This window comes from Falco biarmicus, chromosome 3 (genome assembly GCF_023638135.1).
Source record: "Falco biarmicus isolate bFalBia1 chromosome 3, bFalBia1.pri, whole genome shotgun sequence".
NCBI lineage: Eukaryota > Metazoa > Chordata > Aves > Falconiformes > Falconidae > Falco > Falco biarmicus.
In genome coordinates this window covers 7,358,206-7,379,375 of record NC_079290.1, presented here as the reverse complement: position 1 = coordinate 7,379,375, position 21,170 = coordinate 7,358,206, and the positions used below count along the sequence as shown (strand labels likewise).

Sequence of the window (21,170 nt, the reverse complement as noted above, 5' to 3'; positions counted from 1 at the left end):
TTAAGAAAATATAAATACTGAAATTGTCAGTGGTCTCATGCAATTAGAGTGGATAAAGATGCAATGCTAAGTTATTTATATATTCTTAAATTTTAGAGGCTTGGTGTTATATCCTATCTTTTCCATACACACAAATTACTGTAGGAGAAAATTAGATTCAGTTTCATTTCCTAATTCAGTTTTACCACCTGGGCCTCATTAAGAAATATGCAGAAATTGACTTTGAAGTCAGTAAACAAGGTTCTTTTGCCAGAATATAGTTTTTATGCTTTGTTCGGTATTTCAGACAACAGACGTTCAACTTGGACTGAATTGCCTTATCTGTTTCTTAAATCTTACGCATTATAGAAAAACAAACAAAAAAAACCATACCAAAATATAGTTTACTACACTCAGCTAGATGCGATGTAGCATGTAGTATCTAGTGGTATATGTAGAAAAGATTTTCAGAGTTATTAATTTTTCAAGGTCTAATTCCTTGGCGTATTTCAGCACACAAAGATAATTTTATCTTGTATAGCAATTACTCTGGCAAGCCTGCAGAACAGGAGGCACCAACCACAGCAGGTGAGATCAGCATTGCATACTTTCCAGGACCAACCTGAGGAAGCATTAAAGCTCTGTCCCCTTCCTGGGCCATAAAATGGTTTGGCACTTTTTCAGTGTGAAGCAAGATATTGTCCTGAAAGGCCTATTTGAAATCAATATGTAATTGTATACATTTTCTGAGATCTGAAGTACTAGAAAACATTTCCTGAGTCTCCTGTATGTCAAGTGAATGGCTGTTCCCCAAGGTGTTTGGACGCTTATAGATAACATCATTCTCAATTGTGTCTATCTCTGGGACACTAGTAAATAACACAAAAAAATTAACATCATCTTCCTGTGCACAATGTGTACATGAATATTCATGTTGTATTACTATTTCTGTTAATTTTGTTAGCAAACACTGTGTTTACAGAGACTGGAGTATTACCTTATCGGACTAGAGGCCGAATCAGGATCCCGTGCCATTACTGTTCCTATTATTGTCCCCAACTCAATATCTTCATGCACCTCAAAAAGGTATGAAGATCTGCTGAAGACAGGAGGTTCATCTACATCTTCTACAGAGATTTTCACAATAGTTGTATCTTTAAAAGGCCCAAGATAATAGAAGCGTGGATCCACATGTGTATTCTCAGCCTCTACTTTCAAGGTATAAAGTCGTCTTGTCTCGTAGTCCAGTGGCTAAAAATGAAGATGATGATAAAGTTTATTATATTACATTATATATTGAAAGATATTGCCCTACATACATAATGGAAACTGAAGAGGACTCAAGCCTTCTCAGATCTTGCTCTCAGTTGGGGGAACCCAAATACAGTTCAGATTTTCCACAGCATTGTGATCACTTTCTTTAGTGATAAATTCCCATTGTTTTTAGAGGAAGTTTCTCTTCCTAAATATTATTTGTATTATTATAGCACCAATGACAAAAATTTTCAGTGCAAATTTACCAATTATTTTTATGAATTTTGCAGCTGTTTCACAGCTGAACATGGATATGAAGAAATCATATAGGCATTTAAAATACTTCAAAATACAGACTTGAAATAATGACATTTCAGAACAAGGTACTTAATACTAATATTTCTCAGGAAATGCTATAAACTCTTGGATACTCAAAATAGTCTGAGTATCCTTATTGTCAAAAACATGTATCTGGCCTCAAGCATTAGGAATGGTTTAGGTTTCTTTATAGGAAGGAGGGATGTGTCAAAGTACTCTGTATCTAGAGAAACAGTAAGAGCTTAATCTTGTTAGTTTTCATTTAACTTAATTAATCCAGCATCAGAGATTTTGTTGGGTTTGTTTGAGTTTGTTTGGTTTTTTTTTTCAAAATAGAACTGACGTCAGAAGTTCATTTTTAAAATGGAAGGAGGAAAGGTTCAGGTTTGTAATTAGAAACTATTTTGGATAGAGAAGAACCTTTATTCATTCAAATTTTTCTAACTGTTATAGATTAAAAGTGTTAGACAGTTAATGATACAGAGGAAATGAGCAAGTTCAGAATTTACCCTACTGACACAGAGAAGACACTATTAACTCCCCCAAAATCTCAGGGAGGTATCAAGCTGGTGGTTTTCATTCATCAAAGTGAGTGGTAGAAGACTTGTTTTTTTCTGCCTAACTGCTTTTAAATACAAATTAATGTTCATGAAAGATGCTAGAGGGACAGCCTAGAAATTTAAATATTCTATTTAAAAGCAGAAAGATGAAGTCTAGTGAAAGAATGATTTTCCTCACTGCCCGATACTTGATTTAAAAAGGTAGTTAGAACAGAAGGGAGAATATCTATGAATAGAATTGAGAAACGCAACAAAGGGCTGCTATGTAACCTAGATATGAGACCATTGGTGTGTCTACAAAGTGCAATATGCTGCTATTAAGGGGTGCTGGCTTCAAGCCTAGAAGCAAAGAAGCCATGTTGATCCTGCTTTATTCTAATTAGCTGGCTTAATTGGCCAGAAGTTGTGCCATGAAGATGTAGTTAACATGCTACTAGTACATTCACATCCAGTTTGGACATCTCTGCAGGCTATTCTACAAAACATGGATATGAAACGCATGGATTACTGAGGTATTCCAATGTATCACCAGTAATGAACAAAACTGTTGCCCAAATGTATGACATTGTGGCAAGGCAATTATTTAATCTGTGAGAATTTGTCTAGAAAAAGTTCTTTTGTGGCAGGTATTAAATTCAGACTTACTAGTTTAGGGGATCAGTAAAGGAACTCCAGCTATTCATAGTTACTCATCATTGAAAACAGAAACAACAATCAACATGGCTAAATAAAAAACAAATTAAAAAAAGAATATTTTTATAAATTAACAAACTGAGCATATCTTCTTCCTTGCTAGTTACTGCTGTTGTCTGTGCTATCCGAATAAACAACTTATTTATCGGTATGGAAAAGCATCCTGGAAATTGCAAAATGTGCCAGATTGCTAATGACAGAATGAGATCTTGTTCGTTAGTATTTATTGGTGACATTTTCAGAGCTTCTGTGTTATAAATTATGAGAGTTTTATGCTTGGTGGAGTTATTAGACTGTTTTCTTCAAGACTCTATTGATTTAATATAATAGCACTTTGTGCCAAAAATATGAAGCAAGCAAGAACACCTCAAGAGAAGCCTTTGCAAAGTTCTAGGAAAAGGAAAAATAATGATGACTATGCTTATAGAATAACATAGAGGTTAAAAAGGAACATACTCTGATCTTTGCAGAACTTATCTTTTCCTTGGTTGCCATTATCAAGAAATATGGAGATATATTTCATAGTAGTGTTTAATTTGTTACTTTATGCTTAAGGAGATTTGTTTTAAAAGCTAATATAAACAGTGTTTTATGTTAGAAATGCTGCCTGAACTATTTAGAAACACATCTCAAAATCCCAAAGAAAAGGACTGAGGGACTTCTGGAAGGGAAATTGTTGAGGAACAGGAGGATGGCATTTCTAAGTGTGAGATCTTACACCTCTGAAAGTGCTCTGGTGCACAAGACAGCTAGCTCTGAAACAGGGACACCATCATTATTTACTGCTCATGTGTTAACCAGCTTTACATGTTGGAAACAGGAATAAAACAACATAGCTTGTGACCCAGTTCCCATGCGTATGATTGTATTCTGCCATACACTGGTCACCTAAGTTGATGAGAATCTCCTAGGATAAGGAAAACCTACCTCTCTCAGTAGCGAATGAACTATGTATTGCTTGCTGAAGAAAATAGGTTACAGGAATACTAAATAAATCTGTATTTGGAATCACAGAGATAATTAGTACAAACACATTCGGGGTGGTCCATTTCTTAACATACTTTGCTGGCAATAATGCTTTAAACCCATGCTACACCTCAGATATTGGAACCACCTGTTATTTCCATTTCATCTTAAAAAGAAATCGTACCTTTCAGACACTGATGGGGGATGCTTGCAAATGTTAAGCAGTTAGAACATGCGTTCATATGAGCCAAGCACTTTTTTTTGCAATGAACATTTGTGGCATGAAATTGACACCAAAATCATTTAGTGAATGTTTTTAATAATCACCTTTCGCACAGTTATGATGCCTTCTTGTGTGTCCTTCTGTGTTGCAATATCAAACATATCTGTCCCATCACCATCTATAATTCTGTATTCTACTTCAGCATTTTTTCCAGTGTCTGCATCTGTGGCTTTGATGCTACCGATGGCTGTCCCAACTGGGGAGGACTCAGGAATGCGGAGGTGGATGGTACCTGTCAACGTGACAAAGAGCCGCTCAGAAGCCCCACAAGCCACTACGCAGGCATTAAGTAACACAGTGTCACACAATAGCTAATTACATATTTTTGTGTATGTTTTATTCTAGAAAAGGTGTCCTTTAATACCAAGAGGATGGGCAAAATGTGAGGCAGAGAACTAAGAAGAGGAAGACTTTTAGGTGGTAGCCTGAAAACAAAATTGTAGAAAAACAAATTCACAGAAAAGTAGTGTTGAAAAGGACCTCTATTCTCCTGTCTCAAAGAAGAATCAATCCATACTTTTCTTGTCTATGTCATTTATGAAACATCATCTAGAAAGACTGCTCTGTGTTCTTTTCAGGCTTCACTCTGCTTTTCCCCCCTTAATATCTAAGGCGAATCTTTGGGATACATTTTACACCTATTCTGTCATGGAAGCAATACAAAGAACTGAATCCCCTCACTTCTGAGCAGCAGCCTGACATTTCAGCTTTCAAAATTAGATAGTCAGATACAATATTAAATAAATTTGAATTACATCCTAATGCAGGGATAGGGTTTTGAAAATCCACAAGCAGAAGGTGTGCCTATATTTGTTAAAGCAATTAATTCATACTTTAATAAGGCTTATGAACACTGCGATACAGGAAGGCCACTGGCAACATGATCTTATCATATCTTCAGGAAAGCACAGGTGAGTCATGAGGATTATCAGTGTCTCAAACTATATTACAAGCCAGCTACAGAGTGACAAAGGAACTGTTTTTGTTTCCAGGAACACTCACTGAAAAAAAACCCCACTACTATTCATTAGGATGTTTGAGACTTTCTCTCATTCCACACAACTAGTTTGTTCTGTTCTGTTCTACTTTGCCAAATCTAAAAAGTGATTAAAAAAAAAGCAAAATTTCAAAAAATTAACACAATCACATATAGTTTGTAAGTAAATATTGACTGACAAATAATAAAATTAAATATCTTCATGTAATTTTATTTAGGCAGCTTTAGATATGAAACACATAGAGCATCAGAATCAATATTTTATAGCCGTACTTCACATTCTTTTTATATGAATTTATTTTTATTCAGTTACAGTTTAGTGTCTCAGTCATGCGTTTTATCTTGCATTTGCTCTGACATTTTCATTACCTTTCTCTAATACCTAAATCTGTGTACTTTGCTATGTTAGTATATAATCTCTCTGTAATCGGGTAATGATTAAAAAAAACAGAAGAAAAAATAGCCTCTCCTCCCATTTAGTATTTATTTGGTACTATGTGAGACTATGGTGGAAAAAACACTTTCCACTTTTTTTCCAAATTAGTATTTATATGTTTTAATTAGTTTTATGTTGTTACAACTATTCTCCACCACATTTTTTAGGGGAGTGCTTAAAACTACATCCCCAAGCCATGCCTTGTGGACACAACTTTTGACTCCCACCACAATCCCCAACTCATTAATTTAGTTCACCAAGTGGTTAGAATATATATCTTGAATTGCTAAGGTAGCAGAAACAGAGAGTGAAAATAACTAGAAACCTATCATCTGAAAGATAATATTATGTCTAACCTATCCATTTATAGAAATCTCCACCACAGTATGAGACATTTTATTATTTTTGTCACTGAAGAAATTTAGTGCATTGCTTAAGTATGGGATGCAGTGCAGCTTTAGACACTGTATCAGAACACAAACTACACTGAACTAGAATTACTCTTGCAAAACTCTGCTGTCAATCCTTTTTCTCTTATTTCTCTTCTTCCTCAGGGAAAATAATTTACTGTTTGCATTTACTCCAGTGAGTGATAGTCTTTCATTTGTCTGTCAGGAATGAAAACGGGACGATCGAGGCAAGGAGAAGCTTTTCCATATACTAAGGAGAGTGGAAATCAGCCTGACTATTAAAGTCTACTGGTGTCTGGAAATACTTCAGACAGCCATAAAAAATGAAAAAGCACTCTTATTCATGTTTACCTTTCTTCCAATTTACTCTTGAATAGGCATATAATGTAAAGGTAAATATTCTTACAGAATGATAGAGGCTATAGTCTCACAGGAGACATAGGCTGCCGTAACTCAAAATGCACTGAGTTACAGTCAAACTCAGGCTCCTAAGTCCATAAACCACTTTTTTTCCATTTATCATTGGTCAGCACAATCTCCTTCCTTCTAAAAACACTTGGAAAGGTTACAGTTGAAACAGACACAATATCTGAGGTATTTCAGTCTTTCTGTGTAGAATCTTGATACATTTTAAATTTTATCATGTTGCCTCAGAAGAGCAGCCGCTGCTACCGATATGCTTTTCAGGAGTTCTTTAAGAGGAGAAAAATGTTCTGAAGAGTCCTTGCTCTGTGATCTAAACAACAGATGAATTAATTGCTCTTCTAAGTATGATAAAACATAATATGTAGAATTTTCCACAATTCTAATATGAGTTTGAGTTTCTTGTGGAAGAAGTTTAACAAGTTATGAAATATTTTATTGAAACGTGTAGCTGTAATTTGCTGGGTCCTGTGAAAACATAATAGACATTTTAGTATTTTTCCTGGTAACTTATAAATCTGATATGAATATGATTGTCTCATGAACCTAATACACAACTATTTTTTATTAATGGAACAGAATAAGAATAATTTAACTTAATCAGTTTCAATTCCAGTAGTCTAATTGAACTCTATTAAAATTGGAAATCATTATAAGGTCTATTTGCATTTTGAGATTAAATATAAAGATATTCTAAAAAGTCAATAGCTATTTTTACTTTCATATATCTAGTAAAATGAATCATCTTTATAAATGTTTTAGTTTTCATTTCCAGTGAAACATACATTTATATCTAGCACAGCTATTGTCAGAGAGAAAGTAGAGAGAAAAACAAAACCACAATAAAAACCAAACATGAGAGTGTTACTAGAAGTTTCTTTAAAGCAAAGGTCACATCTGATTTAAACTGACATTAATAGAAAATGCAGAGATATTTCTAGGATAATACACAAGATTCTCATCTGACTCAAATACGATATTGGACTGCCAGAGAAGTCATGTAAAAGTGGTCTATAAAGTTGATTCTATCATTCTATGTATTAAACTAACAGGGTATTTAAGAAAGAAAGAAACAAAAGAATAGCATAACTGTGCATGTCTGATGCTTATATACCGTCTTAAATTTAACTCCTGAAATTAACTTTCTGTATAGTTTTGAACATGACCTCTTTTAAAATAGTCTTCCTCAATAAGACCAGAAAGGAATATAGCATTCCTCACCTACACAGCACTGGAATTACCATAACCCTCTATATACAAATGAAAACAAGAAAAATAATAAATAAAAAAGGTGTAGAAATACCAAGAACATAAAATGTCATTAACAACAAATTCTGTCCAGAATAGGACCTGTGTGGAAATGCACAAACTGTAAGTACTCAGTTGTTTGTGATCTTTCTATTTTGAGTGTGTATATGAAATCACACATTGACAAACATCTTAAAAGACACATATCTCTTATCTGCAATACTAAATTGAACAAAATTAGGTACTCCATTTGTGCCATAAAGAACATGTTAAAATCAGAAAAAAATTGAAGCTGATTCTGCTGGATTCAGTCGTTATACAGCAGAAAAAATGAGCAGTGAGGATACTCTAAATCTTTTAGCTATTAAATATGTCCAAACCATTTTCCAAATATTACAGATTCAGTATATGCAAAAGGCTTCAAATGTATTTTAAATGTATAAACTTTAACGTTTGATATTACATAATTTAATATTTTTATGTTACAAAACCAAACCAAAACAAAACAAAAAGTAAGTTAAATTGCATTTTGTTCATTTACTTTATCTTGGGAAATTTTCTTTTAGGTTTTGTAGCATTGTAACTGAAAAAGTACAAATCTGCTTGATTCAAGTGGGGTTTTTTTCCATATTCTTCATGACTAAATTGTAAGCAGATACTACAGTTCAAATATTTCTGCATATCTAGAATTACTACATGTTTTATTTTCAAATAAGGACTATGTAGAACTTAAGCAATAGGTAGGGGAAAATAAAAACATTGCTGTAATGTTCTTAAGAGTCCACCTACCACCCCCTCCCATAGCACTGGAAAGTATTCCAGGTGTGCTGCAGTTATATTTGACTGTGCAACTGTTTTCTAACAAACAAATGCCGTAACATTTCATATAATGCTTTAATAACAGTGAATAAATCAGTACATAAGCCTTTTGTTCATGTGTGCGCATAATCTAGACTTACTCTAAATTAAACCAAATGGTGATTGCTTAACTCTTTAGTTTGAAGCTCTTACAGTTCAAGGCAACTATTAAATGCAGCTTACTCTGGGGGAATCGAGGCGGATTGTCGTTGACATCAGTCAAAGTGATGTTCACGGTGGTGGTCCCTGATAATCCACCCATCTGGCCTCCCATGTCCTTTGCCTGGATAACTACTTGGTACTGCTCCCTGTTCTCTCTGTTCATGTTTGGCAAAGCAGTCCTGATGATGCCTAATATAAATAATAATTGTAAAAAAATTGTTAATAAACACTTTATTTTTTATGTGCAGCAATCTCCTGCATCTTTTTTGTATTAGTCTGTAAAATATATTTCTTAAATATTCATTTCATGGTTTAAAGTATGAATTTCTGTTCATAAGCTTTACAAATAGTCTTCAGTAGAAGCTACTTTGTTGAACAAACCTTAGTTCTACTTCACAGCTCCCTTTCCAGTTTACATTACATACTAAAAATGATTCAAGCTATTTATACATAAGGTTTACGAGTAGAAAGAAGAACATCTTTATTAGTCCAAGTTAGAACCATTAAGGAAAAAGAACAACATTTTCTAGGACACAAACCTTCTTTCCTGCCTTTACTAGAAATGTTTACTAGATACTTAAGCTATCAATAGTACAACTGTAAAATTACTTATACTTCATAATGCCAGCTGTAATAACCCTGAAGTTTTTATATTTCTTAAAATAATTATAAATTAGGAGGAAAAAAGCAATAAATATTATTTCATTTCAGTAAGTTTTTAGAATTAATTTTGTAGGTGATCTAGATTTTTTAAAATTAAAGAAAAGTCTACAGCTTATGGGAAATGGAAATAATGACAATTTTCCTGACCTGTTTCTGGTTCCACGGAGAAATATGGCTGTCCCTGAAGTATGCTGTAAATTACTCTGGCACTGTTTCCATATGAAGGGTCATCAGCATCAGTAGCTGTAACTTGCACCACAGAAGTACCTGAAATGTCCAAAGTCAACTTAGTTTCACATGGTATGAGGTGAAGTTCCAAGAACATCAATTTCCGTTTGAGCAGACCCCAAAGAAAATTTCACCTAATGTCCATTGGACTTTTCAAATATATGATCTTAGAGTCAATGTCAGGTACATGCTTACCCATTTCAGGATCTCATTCTACATAAATTGAATCTAAACTTTCCTAATACCACAAGCGTAATTAAGATCTAATCTTATATAATTAATTAATTAATTAATATCAAATTATAATATTATCATAAAAATAGCTATGGTTGAGCTGAATTTTTATCCTCACCCAATTACAATTGTTCATACTTACGTACTCACTTCCTGTTTTCAGAAGACTTACTTGTTTTTATTACAATAAATATCTGTTTTCCATTACCTACAACAGATATTTTGGGATTTTTTGTCCAACGCTGTCAACATAATATGAAATTACACAAGCAGAAACATGACAAAAAAAGATTATTTAATAGGTCTTTGGAATTTGGGAAAAATTAGTTATCTGTTCTCCCTGCTTTCTAAATTTTAATATAGATAGCTACTACCAGAAGAAATATTGCCATATGGACTTTGAAATCTGCTAGTTATTTAGACTATAAAATCTTCTAATCTTAAAGACCATCTCTAAATTTTAGTGGAATATACCAGTCCTTCAAAACAAGAAATGCTTGCCATTGCCTCTGTCATTTCTTGCTGAATCAAAATAGTTTCTATATCCTGTTCAACTTTTCCCCCAGAGAAAGAAAGTATCAATCTCTCCTACTGTACTTCCATAAAGTGCAGATATGATTTTAAGCATATAGGAAAGAAGTGAAAAAAACATGGAAAAGAAAAGAAATCATCATATGCATGTGATTGTTTAGATATGGGCTATTCCTGAGGATCAGAGGACTTTCAGATTTCTCCTTTTATCCCAATTATTTTCCTCCATCAAATACTACCAGGTATTGTGCAATAAAGAACCTGTAAATAAAAGGCACTTTGCACAATTATTTATTCCCTTTCATAGTTTGACTACATTACACATTTATTCTTACATAAAAAGGTAAATAAGAGTAAATGTTAAGCTTCCTCAGGTTTTGTTGTTTGGGGTTTTTTTATTTCAAAAGATGATAACAAATCTGCTTTTGACAAGTCAGTTGTTAATCACATGAACAATAATGCCAATATCAATGGGATAAGCATGTGCATAACCGTTGAATCAGAGATGAGTTCTCAGAAGTGTTCAGTTTTCAACTTTTTGGAACAGAAACACTTATTTCAGTGAGTCCCTAAAAGTACTTGTGTCTCATAAAGAAGGCACAATAGACAGATTCATGGTTTATATCACTACTGTTATTAAAATGGAATGAATCACTGATTTAACAGAACAAAGTCTCAAACACGAAATTAAATTTAGGAAAGATAAAACATTACTATACAAATACAATGGAAAAACAAGATGAAAATTATAAATACTTTACACTGTACTAATGATTGCTTTAGTGATCATCTAGACTAGGGCTGAAAGTGAAAATCTGAACATCTTTAAAATATAAGAATGTAGGGGTGATAGAGCTGTCCTAAAAACTCCATCGGTTTCCAATTCACAAATGTCTCGTAACTCCAGCCAGACTGAACTCCATTTGTAGATGTAGGTCTGTGTAAATTCTGCTAGAAGATACAGAGGCTTTTTTGTTGAATATATCTAAGTTCTGAGCAGCGTTGCCTTGACTGCGAAATACACTTTTTGAATCATCTTAGTATGTAGCAAATTGCAGTTCTAGAATGTATAATTGCTCCTAAAGCACGTTTGCTCTGAAATAGCAAAGAGGTATGTAAAAGAAAGATACAGAATAAACCATGTCCAGTAACTTAAGTGCTACAAGTCAAAAAAAAAAAAAAAAAGGCAATAGGGAAAAAATCAAACCACCAAGTATAGCAATCAACGTGGCATTGTCCAAATAAAGCTTACAAATCTGCCATGTTATATCTGTAAAAACAGAGAACAGTCATCATAAAGGCACCTATCACAACAACACAATATATTAATGAGAAACTGGTCTACTTTACAAACAAATGAAAGGTGGTAATTTTTCTCTATTACATGTAACTGAATAATTTCTTGTTTCTGATTTTCACATTTCCTTTGTAAGTTCAAACTAGCAGTATTTATTAATAGGTCAATTGTGTAAGATTTTTATTATTTTATTTAAAAAAAAAGCATGTAGAATCAGCTTTGAAGGATAATTAGAAGAAAACCGAAGAATGTGTTCAATACCTTTAAAATTAACTAAAATAAAATATCAATTTGCAGTGTAGTAATATGTGTCTAATAGTTACTGCTTCCTTAGTTATGGATGTCATAATGTACATGTAATATATTAATTAATGCTATTTTAATACACATACACAGGAAATAGAATAAATCATATCAGCTATCCTTCCCTTCAGCTGCAGTGAGTATGGCTGCTTATACACCCAATAAAATCCATCAGGCACGTCTGAAAAATGTAAATTTGATCTTCCCTTCAAAGCCTGTGGGAAGAGACTTGGTCTCCTTAATTTCATCACTATCACAAAGTGAGGTTTACTCAGTGGGTTTTGCTCAGGATGATGTACACCCCATTACCCAAAACCAATAAGGATAACCTATAATTTTTAATGTTACCTTAGCTCTTCAGCTTTTGCTGGCCAGTCACTGGTGAGGTACCTGGCAGGAAAAGCACAAGGGCATTGCTACACTTCTGCGTGCCATTCAGGATGCAGAAGTCACCACATTGATCCCTTGCTCATGAGGAAGAGAGACATGCTTTCTAGACTTCTGCTGATTCCTATGAAAAACCTGACAGAAACCATTGAAAGAAGTGAGCAGGAGGAGTACACCAGTATATCAGTTACGCTGTGCATATCAACTGTCAAACCATCAGCTTGTTTTGCTTTGCTTCAGTTCTCTGAAATCACTGAAGACCACTGATGCTCAATATTACAATTATATTGCTTGCTCTGATCTGAAATCTGGACCAGAAATCCAAAGGCATTGAAGATTATCAGTCATGTCAGGGTTTAAAAAACATACAGCGTGGGTGTGACTTAGTACTACTTGGTCTGGGTCTTGCTTTGTCTTTTACATAGGTGCAGATTGCTTCTGATGAATTTGGTAGGAGTCTTTGACTTTCAGGATCTAAAGCCTAATCTGAACTCTATAGAAGTGCATAAAGGAGACAGTGATAATATACTGGAGAATATGGCACCAGCTGTATTATTAGTAAGACCTGTGAATTCTGTAATTTTCTCCTTGTTTACTTGCAAATTTTATTATACGTTAAACTAGAATTATACAGTACTGAGCTAGGCCCAGAAATAAACAGTCATTTGTCAGATTACTGTTGTTCTCAGAAGATGTATTTTAACATAATTTTAATATTCTAATCCCCCCAGGCTCTGGTACTATAATAGTAATTAATATATTTGTCCCTTTTTAATGTGTTCCTTGCAAGCATCTTCAAACACCATACAAGTACTAATGACTTTGACCTCACAACGCATTTATGATGTAGATGTATTATATAAGAATCACTGAAGGTAATTAACTAGGAAAAAGAATCCACAGAATATTCATTATAGAGGTGATTTTGAAACTTGCATTTCCTTTTCCTTACTCCCAATTGAATTATGTGATATTTAAGTACAACAAGTACCCTCCAAGGTAAATTATCCATACAAATAACAAGTCAAATTAATATAATTTTTCTGCTCTTTCTAGCAGAAAAGAGAGGAAATAATGACACATTTGCCCTTGAAATAAACCATTTAATTCAGTAGAATAACAGAGAAGAAGTGGAAAGGGCTGCATATTCACAGAAACTCATGTCAGAAAGGTCTTTGGCTACATTGTACTCCTGTAACTTGGAAAACAGTAAGCTGGAAACAAACACGTCAGTGGATATTTCCAATTTTTTAAGATGCCCTTTATAAAGAAAAATAATGTTTAATCTTGGGGGGTGTGTGTGTTTTAGTTTTCATTTTCTTTCATTTTTTGTCCCCTCTCTTTATGACAGGATTTGTGCGCAAAGTGAAATCAGGGTTTGTAAAAAATAAAAAAAAAAAAAATAATTCAGGCTTTCAAAATCTGTCTTTACTGATGTTATGAAATTGTAAGTCAGAAGATGCAAAAGGGTTTGGTGAGAGAGATATGAAAAAAGATTTTTAAAAATCTTTGTTAATAAGAAACAAGAAGGAAGTGTTACAAGTGCTATGGCAGAGAGGACTGAGCATTGGGAATTGATGGAACAGCACTAATAAGGAAGTGTACAAAAAGCCTAGGGAGAAAGCCAAGCAACAGTAGCTCTAAAAGCTGTCTGAAGAGAAAGAGAAAAAGATAATCACAGGCAGAGATGACAGGCTAACTGTGGGATGGGACACCCAACCTATAGTTCACAGGTAAATGTGAAACATACGAAGAATGTATTGATATCCTTAATTCAGAAGTATAAAAGACCAGCTAAAGAGCGTACCAGATAGCAGAAAAAGCACTGAAGATGGAATAAGGTTAAGTAATGATTAGAAAGTATGCAAACTACAACAGATGAATAGAGAAACATCAAGAAATAAAAGAAAGGATGTGATAATAAAAAAAAAAAAAGTCTAAATAGCAGAAAGCTCTGAAAGCTTCTTTAAAAGATAGCAATAGGCAAAATCCAAAGGAAAAGCTGTATAGAGGAAAATAAGACTCATCTGCAGTTCTGAAAAGAAACCTTCAAATGAGGAGAAAGAGATAGATAGGTGAAGAATATGGTGGACAGAACAGAAGATTGTCATCAAACCCATAAGAATATTCTGACTCACGAACTCTGAAAGTAAGGAAAGGAAAAAAGTAAAAGAAAAGAAAACATCCAGTCAGTGCAAAGACTTCAGGAAAACAAGACATCTTTCAGGATACTGACCCAACTGCAAGAACCTGAAGCTGGCCAATTTATCTCTGCCTTTACTATGATTAATGAGCAGCAGAAGAAAGATGAAAAAGAAAACAAAATCTATGGACCTTTGTCAAGTCACTCTATTTGATAATACAAATAGCTAATATCTCAGGTATCCATCTGGCTAATACCACAGCCTGAGGAAGAAATCATAACTGCTGTTTCTGGTCTAAAAGAGGCTGGTATATGGATACATCATGATTTCATACCTTAGAGGTGGTGGCAGATAGAGTAGATAAAGACTTAAGAGACATTTTTTTTTCTTCTTTTTTTTAACCTCCTGGCCCAGTTTGCAATACCTTATAGTACAGGGCATTTTAGGATGGAGGAAATCTTTCATTCCAAGGGGTGTAAGGATTTAAATTATTTCAAGATGATGCTTCTTGCATGTTTTTGGTACTTCTGCACTTCTTTTCATGGTTTTGGTGAAGAAAGCAGGACATTAGGTAATAACAGCCTTCATTTATGAATCAATAAAGAAATACTGGTGATTTTAAAATTACCAGTTTACTTACTTATTAAGTAACAGAGATACGGTGGTATACTGATGAAATGAATGATACGTGTAATCTTACTGAAAACTTAAACTATGTATGAAGAGAAACCCAACAGCTCTGAACTCTAGCTGCTACCTACATTATACAGTGTAGCTCTAAAAGCAATGAGTAAATTTACATAGTAATATATGCTACCATGTCTGTCTTCTTTCTGGTATTCAGATGAATGCATATATAGAGTTAATATGAACATCTCATTACTGTGGTTGCAGTACAGATGTGTATAAATAGACATCACAGTTGCAAAACTGCAGAATAGTTGACTATTTTTTTGACACTTCTTAAAATAGAGATAAGATTAGGCCCATCCATTTGAAACTGTGATATTCAATACTGAGATTGAGAGTGTAGGCACCAGATGATAGCAGATGTCTTGAGAATACAGTCCTAGAATAACATACCAGAGACCCCAAAGGCATAAATAAAAATCGCAAGTTACCAGGCATATTACAAACTGACCGGAATTTAAATTATAAAAAGGAAAAAAAAAAAGAACAAATATCTAGCATCTGTAAAACATCAGTTGCATGGTGAAAATACAGAGAAGATAACTAGAGGATATAAAAGATGATGACAATCTCTACAAGAATTGGAACAAATACACAAAAAGGATTGTTCCAGTGTTATCTCCCCCAATAAAAGGTGTGACATCTGATCAATACTACCATCTATCTGTAGCAGATCCTTTTTCATATTTGGTAGTGAGAGAGTCATGCCTTTTAAGTTGCTATTCACCCCATTTTGCTATTATCACTCACCAATCATACTTATATATAAAAAAACTTCATATCTCTTTAAATAAATTGTAATTTTAAAAAGCAGTGTTTATATATATGTGTATGTGCGTGTCTAGTGGTCCAGCCTTCCCACATAATAAAATGATTTATAGTGAACTATCAAACTTGGATGTACAGAAAGTAGCAGGAGTGCAAGGTATTCTATAAATGTATAGATACATTTTTAGTGAATAATTCTATCATAGAATCATAGCATCATAGAATATCTCAATTTAGAAAGAACCCATAAGGATTATCAAGTCTAACCCCCTGCCTCTTCCAAGACTACCTAAAACTAAACCATAGGGCTAATAGCATCATCCAGATGCTCCTTAAACTCTGACAGGCTTGGTGCCATGACTCACCATCCTCTCAGTGAAGAACCTTTTCCTATGTCCAGTCTGAACTTCCCCTGATGCAGCTTCATTACATTTCCTCTCATCCTATCACTGGTCACCAGAGAGAGGAGATCAGCACCACCTCCTCTGCTGCTTCCCTTCAGAAAGCTGTAGACTGAGATAAGGTCACCCCTCAGCCTTCTATTCTCCAAGCCAAACAAGCCAAGTGATGCCAGCCACTCCTTGTAAGTCTTGCCCTTGAGACCTTTCACCATCTTGCTTGCTCTCCTCTGAACACACTCATAGTTTGATGCCTTTTTTGTATTGAGGTGCTGAAAACTGCACACAGTACTTGAGGTGGGACTGCAGCACCTAGCTATGCTGTGCTTGATGCACCCCAGGACACAGTTGGCCCTTTTGGCTGTCAGGGCAAATTGTTGACTTGTATTCAACTTGCCATCAACCCAAACCCTCAGAGCTCTTTCTGCAGGGCAGCTCTCCAGCATCTTGTCCCACATTTTGTACTTACAACTAGGGTTACCCTGTCCCAGGTGAAGAATCTGACACTTGCTCTTCTTAAATTTCAAATAGTTAGTGACTTCCCAGCTCTCTAGTCTAACCAGATCTCCCTGTAAGGCCTCTTTACTCTTGAGGGAGTCCATAGCTCCTCCTAGTTCAGTGTCATTGGCAAACATAATGTACATTTGATTCCTGCGTCCAGATACGTTATAAAAAATATTAAAGAGGACTGGCCATAAAATTGAGCCCTGGGGAACCCGACTGGTGACTGGCCACCAGCCTGGTGTAACCCCATTTACTATAACTCTTTGAGCCTGGCCCATCAGCCACTTGGTCACCCACTTACTATGGGCTTGCCTAGCTGTGTGCTGGGCAGTTTATCCAGGACACTGAGACACAGTATCAAACACTTGGCTAAAGTCCAAAACCACCATATCTACTGGCTTCCCTTGGTCAGCTACATGGGTGACCTTGCCATAAAAGAAAATTAAGTTGGTTAAGCAGTAGGTTGGAAGGCATTAAACATCTCTGCTTTACCTACATCCCTACTTGTGAGGTGACTGACCTCATCAAGTAATAGACCAATGTTATCTCTGATCCCCCTTTTGCTGTTACCATATTTTTAAAAGTCCTTTTAGTTGTCCTTCATAGTGCTGGCCAGCTTGAACTCCAATCAAACTTTGGCTGCACAAATTTTCTCCCTACAGTAACGAACATAGTCTTGTAGTTCTTCTGTCTCACCTGTCATTGCTTCCAATGTCCATACACTTTCCTTTTCTGCCTAAGTCCCAGAAGACCCCTGCTCATCCAAGACAGCCTTCCGCCGTGTTTGCTTGACTTCTGACACTTTGGAATTGCCTGCTCTTTCAATCTTAAGAGATGGCTCTTAAATAGTGACCAGTGTTCATGGACCCCAATACTGTCAAAAAGCAGATTCCCAAGGGACCTTACTGCATGGACCCCAATACTGTCAAAAAGCAGATTCCCAAGGGACCTTACTGACTCGGTCCTTCAGCAGCCTGAAGTCCACTCTCCTCATATTGAGGGCTGAAGATTTGCTGGCAGTTTTTCTCCTGTCTCCAATGATCTGAAACTCAACCACCTCATGGTGACCAAGAGAGCCAACAATCACCACGTGGTGCATAAGTGCCTGTTTACAAACAACAAATCTAGGAGGGCGCTTTTCCAAGTCAGCTCCCTTAGTACCTGCACCAAGAAGTTATCTTCAACACGCTTCAGAAATTTCCTGCAGCTGTTTGTGTCTGCTGCATGCTATTCCCAGTCAATGCCTGGGAAGTTAAAATCACCCATAAAGACAAGGGCAGCTGATCTAGAGATAGCTCTTAATTCCTTGTAAAATAATTCATTTGGGTCATTGTCCTGGCTGGGCAGTTGGTAGCAGAGTCGCACAACAACATCCACTTTATTTGCCCTCCCCTTCACCCTTACCCAGAGGCCCTCAACAGTGTCATCACCAGCTGTAAGCACCATATAATCCAACCCCTCACAAACAGCACCACCTCCCCTCCTCACCTGCCTTGTCTATACCTCCTGGAGAGCCTGTAACTGTCCATCATGCCATTCCAGCCACAGGACTGATCCCACCAGGTTTTGCTTATCCCACTGATGTATCTTCGACTGGGACAAAGGTTCTAGCTCCTCTTATTTCTTATCTGCATGCCTTAGTATAAAGACATTTCAAATGTGCTCCAGTGTACTTAGCACATCGCGGAGTGGACTGAAGAACCTTGCCAGCACACCATTCCTCAAACACTGGTGTGACATCCCCCAGGTTTATCTCTAGTGAGCCTGGTTTTATCCCTTTCCCTCTTCAAATCTAGTTTAAAGCTGGTTCAATGAGCCCTGCTAACTCCTGTGATGAGATCCTTTTCCTCTTTTGAGACAGGTGTATCCCATCTGTTGCCAGTAGGCCTGGTGTCAAGGAGACAGTCCCAAAAAACCCGAAAGTCTGCTGGTAACACCAGGCTTGGAGCAAGGTATTATCTGCTGGCTCTTCCTGTTTCTTCCCTCATCATTCCCTGCAACTGGAAGGACAGAGGAGAGCACCACTTGTGCTCCTGATACCTTAACCAGTTGTCCCAAGGCCATGAAGTCTCTCTTGATTGCCCTTGGACTTCTTAATGTGACTTCATTGCTGCCTACATGAAAATTCAGTAGTGGATGATAACCCAAGGGCCGTCCATACTAGAGCAGGAGATTTTCTTGTCACATCTCTAACCCAGGCCCCAGGGAGGCAGCAGACTTCCCTAAGTAGTGGGTCAGGTTGGCATATTGGGCCTTCTGTTTCCCTCAGGAGAGTCTTTTATGACAGTGACTCATGTTTTTTTTTCTATATGGAAGAAGTTTTCATGCAGGGCGTAGTTTGATTTAACTTCAGCAACACCTCCAAGCCAGATGAACCATCACCCTCATCATTGTTGGGTTCCACTTGCAGACCCTCATACGTATTATGGAAGACACCTGGGAAAGTGGGGTAGTCGCAGAGAAGATGCACCTTCTCTGCCAGGTAGCAACTTGTCACCATTGCCCCCTATCCCTTAAATCACTACATTCATCAAGTTGGAGGCAGTATAGGGAATCCACCATATCATGCATCCTGTTTGCTTGAGTCTGTTCCAGGGAAGGTAGCATGTGGTTCCAATGATCTCACCCTGTCAGACTCACAGTATAGTGCAATGCCATACTGTGTTGGCTATGCTTGACTGCACAGTGAAAATATAACAGTCATAGTAGCTCATATTCCAAAATGTTGTTTAGGAATCTGACCAGCTGGCATGATCCAGGCCACAACTTTGTTGTTAAGATAGGAAATGAAAACACACTGCAAACCGAAGAAAGATTAACTCAAACAGCTGCTTAAGATTCTTGAAGCTGCCATTCATGAGAGTTGAAGGAAGAACAGAAAGCACAAGAGGATTTGTCCACACAGCAAAAATCTGAAGGCAAAGAGAATGAAGAGGGTGTCTACCTTCTGTCAGTGCATCAACAGCACATGAGTAAACATAACTCTCCTCAGCCACAGAAACAGCGAAAGTGGAGACAGCTCTCCATTCAGTGCTTATCACCACTGGGGACCTCCAGTGAAAATGAAAGAAAAAGTCATTGAACTTTCAACAGGCTAACACAGTGATCTTATTTTAACAGTTCTTAATGAGGAGGGTGATACACCATTAACTGCTATTAACTACTATTTATGTTTACATTCTAAATCTCTCTAAACTATTCATTTGAATATTCCAAGTAGAAATAGATAAAAAAAATCATAAAAATCAGTTTCTGGATGCAATTCCAATATTTGTACAAAACAAAAAAAATGAGAAATACTTAATCCATCAGGTAGAATTCCAAACATGACTGACTTTTCAGAGGATGGGAAAATTATTCAAGTAACATATAACAGGCATTTGTGTCTCAGTTTAAAGCACTCACCCACTACTGACATTTCAGGAACACTAGCAGTATAAATTTCTTCTGGAAATGTTGGTTCATTGTCATTGATGTCATGGATTTTGATGACAAACTCAGATTCAGGTTCCACTGGTCTCAGAGTTCTTCTATTAATAGCTTGGGCACGCAGGGTGTAAAAGGCTTTCTCTTCCCTGTCAATTCTGCGAGTAGCATGAATGTCACCTGTTTTCTCATCAATTATAAAAAGAGTACCAGCCCCATCTCCTGACAAAATGTATTTGAGGGATCCATCTCCCTTGTCCTGATCAGAATGAAGCTGAAAAGGAAGGAAAAGGAAAAAAAAAAAAAAAAGAGTATTTTAATTTTTATTTTTAAACTAATTATTATATATTAAATCATTCTATGTGCAACAAACATGTTTAGTACCAAGAAAAAAAAGTAATAATTTTCAGCTGCTGTTAACTGGCAATCATGGTGTTATACTGAGGCATTTGTTTCCTAACTTATCTCCAAGAATTTTTTAACATGACTGCTATGACAGATTTTAGTTTTGAAATGACACCTGTTCTCTGCTGAGAAACCTTTGCACCACAATTCTTAAAGAAGATTTTTATGTTAATACTGACCTTTTCCTTCCTTGAAAAGATTCTATTAAAAATTCACAACCTGCTGTGCTAGTTGTAAATTCACTAAGCAGATGAAGAACATGGCAAAATACATGACAATTAAGGAAAATAGAACAACTGGTTCCATGCCATACTAATTTATTTTTTTTTAGATTTTATTTTATATTATTTATATTTCTCCCAAATTGGAGAACATTTCATTTAAAGTCATTATCATTATCATTCCATAAATTAATGTAAATAGCCTAAAGGAAAGAAATGTACTTATTAAGTATTAGGTATTGATTTAATAAATATTATTTAAGTAATATAAAGCTTAACTTCATCTATTAATGACCTGTAGTACTGACTGACTGTAGTACATCGATTAAAAAACCCGAACTATTAAATTATGTTGCTTTGTTCAATACAGTACTGTGGCTGTCT

At 35.8% G+C, this 21,170-nt stretch overlaps 1 protein-coding gene across 1 annotated transcript in view; it reads right to left on the bottom strand.

Moving 5' to 3' along the window:
* The window catches only part of CDH10 (cadherin 10), a 102,729-nt gene that overhangs the window by 19,342 nt on the left and 62,217 nt on the right, over nt 1-21,170 (bottom strand). The window contains exons 3-7 of the mRNA XM_056333260.1: nt 20,140-20,434; nt 9,398-9,517; nt 8,609-8,776; nt 4,098-4,285; nt 977-1,230 (exon numbers count right to left, since the gene is read on the bottom strand). Coding sequence (XP_056189235.1) covers nt 977-1,230; nt 4,098-4,285; nt 8,609-8,776; nt 9,398-9,517; nt 20,140-20,434 — 1,025 coding nt within the window. The remainder of the gene's footprint in view (nt 1-976; nt 1,231-4,097; nt 4,286-8,608; nt 8,777-9,397; nt 9,518-20,139; nt 20,435-21,170) is intronic.